The sequence below is a fragment of the Vitis vinifera genome, chromosome 17 (genome assembly GCF_030704535.1).
Source record: "Vitis vinifera cultivar Pinot Noir 40024 chromosome 17, ASM3070453v1".
Lineage (NCBI taxonomy): Eukaryota > Viridiplantae > Streptophyta > Magnoliopsida > Vitales > Vitaceae > Vitis > Vitis vinifera.
The window spans coordinates 10,363,284-10,371,427 of record NC_081821.1 but is presented as its reverse complement, the minus strand read 5'-3'; the positions used below and the strand labels follow the sequence as shown (position 1 = coordinate 10,371,427).

The following is an 8,144-nucleotide window of genomic DNA, read 5'->3' as shown; positions in this document are numbered from 1 at the left end:
AATTCCAATTTCTTTCAAATTTAATTTTCACAACTCCAATTCTCAAATAATTTTCAAAACTCCAATTTATTTCAAATTTAATTTTTAAAACTCCAATTCTTAAATTTAATTTTCAAAACTCCAATTTTCAAAAAAAATTCAAAACTCCAATTTTCAAAAAAAATTCAAAACTCCAATTTTCAAATAATTTTCACAACTTCAATTTTCAAAACTCCAATTCTCAAATAATTTTCAAAACTCTAATTTCTTTCAAATTTAATTTTCAAAACTTCAATTCTTAAATTTAATTTTCAAAACTTCAATTCTTAAATTTAATTTTCAAAACTTCAATTCTTAAATTTAATTTTCAAAACTCCAATTTTTAAATAATTTTCAAAACTCCCATTTTCAAATAATTTTCAAAACTCCCATTTTCAAATAATTTTCAAAACTCCCATTTTCAAATAACTTTCCAAAATTTCAATTTTCAAATTTAATTTTTTTAAAAATTCCATTTTCAAATAATTTTTCAAAATTCCAATTTTCAAAACTTCCATTTTCAAAATTTCAATTCTCAAATTTAATTTTCAAAACTTCTATTTTCAAACATCCAATTTTTAAATTTAATTTTCGATATTTCAATTTTCAAATAAATTTCAAAACTCTAGTTTTCTTTCAAATAATTTTAATTTCACTTTAGTTTTCAAATATTTTTAATTTTACAACTTTTCATCATTTATTAGGGTTTTAGGTAAAAAAAAATGTCGTTTTTAATAAACTTGCTATCTTTCCCTTCAGGTAAGCACTTTCACAAATTTTTTTTTTAATTTTTAAATAATCTTTTGTTTCTCTTGATTTTAAATAAGAATGAATATGATTTTCATAATTTTAAAACAATGGAATTTGTTGGATTAATTCATGCAAAATCAATTGAGCTTTGGTGGGGATCTTACATATGAGTTTTCTCTTCTGATTGTCAACTATTATGCTTAATGAATATTGGTTAATCTTTGTCTTGCTTTTTGATATGCATGTGATAATTTTATATTTGAGTTAACTTTGTTTCCATGATAGCGCACTATTATTTGTTGTTAAGGTACAATCTCACTCCCACTTTGCTTATTCTTATACATGATTTGTTTTATTATTTGATCATTTTATTGGTATTCATTGATTTCCTTATCAATTATCATACTTGTTTCACCTTATTTAGTAGAAACCCGTTTTTAGGGACTTAGAGATGTGTTGCAGTCTTTTTACCATACCTTCTCAATAAGTAACCTAACCCCCGGACCTAACTTTGGTTTTTCACAGACTATCTTTTCCAAATAAGAAATTGTACTTAGCGTTTTCTTTCTTATTTTATTTTCTTTTCAAAACAAAACAAAAATAAATAGCGATTTCAAGTCTTTTCTAAAAATCCTATTTTCACCAAATAAATTAAAAGCGAGTCATACAATTCGAGTGGGGATGCATGTGAAAAACGCAAGTCCACACATAGTTTACACCGTCCATTAGAAAAAAAAATAGTTATATTTACTTATTTTTAAAATATTATTATACAAATATAGAAAATGATTAAAAATAAAATAATATATATAAAAATTACTTTTAAAACATATCTAAAAATATTTTATATTTCTAATATAAATTTATATTTTACAGAATATTAAAGAACAATTTCCAAAAATTGTTTTCAAAAATTATTTCTTGTTTTCAAACAAAACCTAAATATTTATAATGAAGCATACTTAGGAATATAGTCTTTTGGTACACAATAATTTTCTTCTAGAGGGTAAGTGAACTTGCAATAAGGAGCGTTTGGATGGTTTTTCCAAGTACATACTCTGAAACTTAAGTTAGCTTTTGGAAAAAATGGGCAATAATTTCTTATTGGACTTCTTTAATACTTGATTCCATCATCAAGTCGCTTTTTACATAGATGGAATTGTCAATGCTTTAATTGCCAATAATTGGGTATGGAGTAATTGTCTCCTTGAACGCAGAAATTAGAGTGCAGCTCAGATGCCCCCTTGCATAGCTAACACCCACACGCCCAAGGGGTTTGCGTCTAAATGTCTACGGGATCCCACATAATCTAAGACTTTTAATTTTGTAGAAATATTAGGGACCAATTTGAAAACTATTCTCAATAATATTTTTCAAATTCAATATGTTTAACAAAATTTTCTTAGAAAATAGTTTTTTAAGAACTTGGGCAAAACAAGTATTGATTTTTAGAATAAACTTAAGGCTTTTTTTATTTTTTATTTTTTTAATGAAGTATTGTAAATGATAATTGAAAATATAATGAATACTCGGAAAACTTTTACATTATATATATAAATGTACAATACCCTCATAAAAACCAATTTGCTTTCCATTTTTTTATTTTTAAATGGAATTTTATTTATAAAAATAATTGTGAAATGTTTTTAAGATTTATCATTAAAAAAATATTTCAAAACATTCCTCGGCCGAGACTCAAATTCAAGACTTCCGAACTATTTTCAATGATAATTAGTCTCTTTCTACCTGCATGACTTCGTTAGGAAGGATACTTAAATTTAACAAGTATGTTTGACAAAATTTTTATTGAAAACAATTATTTTTTAAAATTTGTTTTGAATATATATATAATATCTAAACAATTTTAATATATATTTTAGGTGTTTTTTTAGAGTATTTTTTAAAAAATAATGGAAAACATAAAAGATATTTTAGAAACTTTTTCCATAATGCCCAATAATTCCAATTATTATGGAAAAAAAATATTTTAAAAAGTTTTTTTTTTTGAACTTATTATAATATTATATATTTAAACTAAAGAAAAATACTAAGATATCAAATTAATAACCAGTTTAACATGTGCAATGAAATTTAAATCATTGGATAAAGGTACAAATAACATCACTTAGATTGGTATCCATCGAAAATATACTTTTCCAATATTTTGTTACGTATTTCAAGTTCAAGTTTCAACTCTCATTGGTTTATAATTTTGTATCATGATCTTATTTATTCGTGTTCTTGTTCAATAGCGTAGGTATGTAGGTATATCTCACCGTATACATTCATCAAGCTATATTTGGACATCACTATATATATATGTCTATATCTCCAAAAAACCATACCTATGGTCAGATTAAATTTTTATAACCCGTCGTTGGTGGATAGAAGACGCCTTTGACCCGGTGCGACAAGAAGTTCAGTTTGAGTCAAGGTGCTGATTTAGCAACAATCTTTAAGATTTGAATACTTCTCTGTGTGTAACCAAGAATTAAGGTAACGTCTTTCTTCTCTAGGCCTCTTTGTACCATGCTATATCGTATGCTTCATTTAACAGTACGTCAAATTTTTGTTCACCACCTGTTTGATAAAATGCCTAAGAGATTTACAATGTGGTGTTTACCGTGTTTGCCAATGATGTAGGCATGGATGTGGCGCATTGCTACCTGGAAGGCAACGCCGATGCGGTGGAGTTTTGCCCACACGACTCCTACCACCATGTTTTAGCGGCTTCAACGTATACGCTGCAAGAGGGTGATCAGCCTAGTAGATCAGGAAGCGTTTCACTGTTCAATATTGATGCTGAGTTCGGGCGTCTTGAATTGGGTCATCGTGTGGACACGGCTGGGATTTTTGATATAAAGTGGAGCCCAGCTGGAAGCACTGCTGTTCCTTCGTTAGCTCAAGCTGATGCTGATGGGTACTTGAGACTCTATGGTTTGGAAAGCGGTTCAAGTGGAGCCGAAGCTCTGGGTATGTCTAAGATCCAAAATTTTACTTCTTTAGCTTGAATGGTTGGTGTTATGCTTGGTAGATGAACATGTTAGAACTGGGTTCGGTGTCAAATACTGATAAGAACCTCCAGTTTGGTGGGTTTTTCATTCAATTGATCAGTTGAGCAAAAATGTTGATTGATTTGATGATCTAGGAAATTCAGTTCCAATAAAATTTCTGGATAAATTAACTCTTGGGAGTGGGAATGCAACTGCTAAGGTGACGAGGATGAATCTCCTAGATATACCTCAAGAAAGTGAATTTGTATTAATTGAAATTAAAGTGTAATTAGTATCAGTTAGAATTAAATTAGAATTAGTATTTGTAGAATTTAAATTAGGAGTAGCTAATTATTAGAATCATAATAAGAGAATTAGAATTACACACATACACTCATAATAGGTTATTAAAATCCTAATTGAATTTGGATTTCTTAGAGAAGCCTCAGTATTGATGATTAAATAACATTAATTTGTTTGGCAAGTGTTGTCATTCTCAATGGTGAGACTCCATTGCTTTTCTTCTAGGTTAGATTCCTAAAAGGCCTTTAGAAGACGTTAAGTGAGATTTTAAGGTTTCTATCCCTTCTTCTTTATATTTTTATTTTATTTTTTTCACTGCCCTTGTTCCTCTCCTTAAGCCCTAAAAAATAAAAACCCTAACCCATCAACTTGATTGTAGACATCTATTTGAGGGTTGTCCTATATCATGAGGGTTATCTTACATCATGAGGATTCTCCTACATCATACATGTATACATGTTTATTTGCACACACAAGCTACTAATGGAACACATCATATGGTTGTTCATAATCCTTTTGTTTCCTGGCATGATTGGAGGACTCATGATCTATGGTTGTTAATTTTTTGTCTGTGACTTTGCAAATTTAAGTTGTAGTACCACCCAGGATGATTTTGTAACTATGGTTCCCATGAGTATTGGCCACTAAGTTTTTGGAAGAACACATCCAGTATATCCTTTTTATCAACATTGGTACTCCATGCTATTTTTTTGTGGTGTATATGCCCTCTTCTCTTTGATTTCTACATGCAAATCAAACAAAAGCAGCAACTTTATCCACGTAAGCCCCATTATCAAAATTTGCAATGGCATAATGCTTTCAAGTTTGAATGGCCATTACATTTTTGAGTCATGGCATGTTACTGATTAATGATGCTTGGTGAAGAAGAAAATCTTGTACATGGCAGACTTTTTATTTTAATTGAAGGATTTCCATAGGCTGTTATAGAATTTTCTTCCTTGAAGCTCTTTTTTCTCACTTTGGGCTCTGAGGTGGTGGAAAGAACAGCCTATCCTACGGTACATCAGCTTCATCCACATGGGGAGGGATACTTGTCTCAACTTTGAGATGATTGAGTTCCTGTTACTTTTCAGTCTATATTAAGTATATATTGAACAGCTGAAGTGCTGATCATCCTTAGCAGCATATCCATGTAGATGTCAAGTATCATCCAAGAAAAGTGGCTAGCTTCAGCTCTGATTTCTTAGCCAATATATGCTTAGCTTATTTTCGATTTAAAAAAAAAAATTTTTTCATTTTTTTATTCTTGATGCAGGGGGTTCTTTGACAGAAATCAATGCTGAAAAAATAAGTTCTTCCATGTGCCTTTTCCTGGACTGGAATCCCTCGGCAACATGCATCTCTGTGGGCCTCTCAGATGGTTCTATCTCAATAATTTCCCTGAGAGAGTCCCAATTAGATATATGTCAAGAATGGAAAGCACATGAATTTGAGCTTTGGTCAACTTCCTTTGATATCCATCAGCCACAACTGGTGTACACAGGCTCTGATGACTGTAAATTCAGCTGTTGGGATTTGCGGGATAGTCCTTCAAAGTTGGCATTTCAGAATTCCAAGGTCCATAAGATGGGTGTTTGTTGCATTGCAAAGAGCCCCAGTGACCCTAATTTAGTTCTCACTGGCAGCTATGATGAGCACCTGAGACTATGGGATGTGAGATCAATAATCAAGCCTGTTAATGAAACTTCAATTTGTCTAGGGGGAGGAGTCTGGAGAATCAAGCACCATCCCTCAGTACCAGGTCTGGTCCTGGCAGCTTGTATGCACAATGGGTTTGCAGTTGTCAAGACCAAAGGTGAGGAACCTGAAGTTATTGAAACTTACAGTAAGCATGAATCACTTGCATATGGAGCAGATTGGCAGAGAGGGGACTTGTGTCGGAAAGGCCAAAACAATGGTGGTTCTGTGGTGGCCACATGCTCTTTCTATGACCGTCTTCTGCGGATATGGACGACAGAGAGTAATCTTGTTGCATGACTCTGCATTTGAAAGCATTTTCTTTAGCTGAGATTGGAAAGGTCATATGTATCACCTCCACTGAACCTTTCTTCGAATTTTATCAGGCATGTTGTAGGCCCTTCTCATATCACAGAGAAGACAGAATCATTATCTAAGCCAGTGCTCTAAGAAAAATTCTTGGGTACTTTCATTACTGGAGTGGGGAAAGATCCCAGACCACACCTAACTCTGTAAATGCTGGTGTCAGCTCTACTCTTTCTTATTCTTACAATGTTTCTCTGTTTGAATGCATTAATCTTGCACTTTGTCTTCTCCATTGTTCTATTCAAAGATGATCAAGTTTGGTCGTTGGGGGGTGCACATGAATGTTGGGATTGATGTTAATTCAGCAGTCTGGTCCTTACGAGATGTACCATCTTGAAAAGGACGGAACCGAGACCAAAAGAAAAGAGGGAGAGTTTTAATTCAGCGATTTGAGTGAAGATGATAATGTTTTTGAGGCTATGGATTGAGGACCATCACCCCACAACTAACTATGCAGCTGTCACCAGTCTGATTCAGATTTTCACCTCTTGTTTCTACTCTTCCTGGTAGTCCTCTGTGGGGACTAAAAACACCAGAGGACAGCAACACTCTTCTTGTTCATTGAATTCCTCCTGGAGGAATGGTCCCCCATGGAAACTGTGCCCCCCCACCTTTATAGGGATGGCCTATAACCTCCATAACCATGCCCATAAGAGTGTCCACTTCTGGTAAATGATTAACCCAACCATCCTGTAACCTGTTAGTTTTTTTAATTTTATTTATTTATTATTACCTATCTTTTTTTTGTTGGACGAGTCAGTAGATCACATTAGGGGATACGCAAACCCCATCTTCTCTTGTGCTGAACAGATTTTAATATAGCCACTTGGTTAGTTGAAATGTCAACTTTTTTCCTTCTCATTTCCTCAGTTTCCCTAGCGTCCAAACAGAAAGTACAAGAAAAACATTCCTGAATGAGATCAGAAAGATGAGGCTTGCTAACTTTGCATGAAGAAAACAAGGCCACGTACATACGTAAAGAGCAACCACATAAGTTATGAGTGATGGAAATTTTCTTTTACATCTTAAACACAAATGCAAGAAAAATCAGCTCATGAATATCATATAAAGTGGCTCCACTTTCCATGCTCCCAAACAGACCCTAATGCCATACTCAATGTTGAAAAATGGGAACCAGAGTGATGGTGAATGAATAAGAAAACAACTGCAGTGGACTAGAAGGTAAAGCTTGTGTGAGCCTCATCAAATTAGCTGGATAAGTGGGGCCATAGGATCAAATCTGCCCACATTGCAGGCTACACACTTGAAAATGATCATTATTATAAAATTAAAACTCATCTGAAAGGACACCTTGGTCTCTTGTGTTTCTAAGCTGTTTATGCATGTGAAGGTGCCCTTTTTTTACTCTTATGGAAGCATCTTCCAAGGGAATATCAAGATTTTGCCATCACACTAATTTATCAAAGCCTTTCTGGTTTTTGGTTAAAATAACCTTGGTGGGTATGCTATGAAACTGCAATTTGCCTTTTCATATTTACCAAGTTGACCTACCTATATTTAATTCTATTTATCAGATTTTATTTTATTTTTGGTGGGAGAACAATGCATTTACCAGCTTGGCCAATCAAAATGGGAGAAAACAAAAAGATTTGGGCATCAAAACTTTGCCTTTCTTTTTTTTTTTTTCAGATATGTTGGCACTTTTACACTACAGCATTTGAATTTGGATGACAAAGGGACAAAAGAAAATTACCCATTTTCCTCATGATTTTCAATTTTCAGGAATCTGAGAATGTTTTTGTTAAGAGAAAAGGAGGCCCATTACAATTATGGATTACATAGAATCAGATGAAGAATAAATAACAGGAAAGAAAAAAAATGAAATTAGAATTGTTTTATTAAATTAGTTAATTATGTATAATTAACTTCATTACGTGATTGATCCCAAGCTTCCACATTGAATACAGGCAGCATTCAAATCCATAGCTCAATAATGCGTGAGGCCCCCCTAATTAGTAGAGCAGAATCCTCAGTGATTCTTCTCTTGCTTTCTGT

At 32.7% G+C, this 8,144-nt stretch overlaps 1 protein-coding gene across 1 annotated transcript; it reads left to right on the top strand.

The window, feature by feature from the left end:
* Nucleotides 1-2,927: 2,927 nt before the first annotated feature.
* On the top strand, nt 2,928-6,391 carry LOC100265599 (uncharacterized). Its single transcript, XM_002282104.4, has 3 exons — nt 2,928-3,264; nt 3,412-3,741; nt 5,341-6,391. The coding sequence occupies exons 2-3, from the start codon at nt 3,414-3,416 to the stop codon at nt 6,060-6,062; spliced, it is 1,050 nt and encodes a 349-aa protein (XP_002282140.1). The 5' UTR covers nt 2,928-3,264; nt 3,412-3,413; the 3' UTR covers nt 6,063-6,391.
* Nucleotides 6,392-8,144: the final 1,753 nt, after the last annotated feature.

Excerpts from the sequence above, each read along its gene's own strand:
- LOC100265599 (XM_002282104.4), top strand. The coding sequence starts at position 3,414 with ATGGATGTGGCGCATTGCTACCTGGAAGGCAACGCCGATGCGGTGGAG. Across the intron at positions 3,742-5,340 it reads AAGTGGAGCCGAAGCTCTGG|GGGGTTCTTTGACAGAAATC; the intron begins GTATGTCTAAGA and ends TTCTTGATGCAG.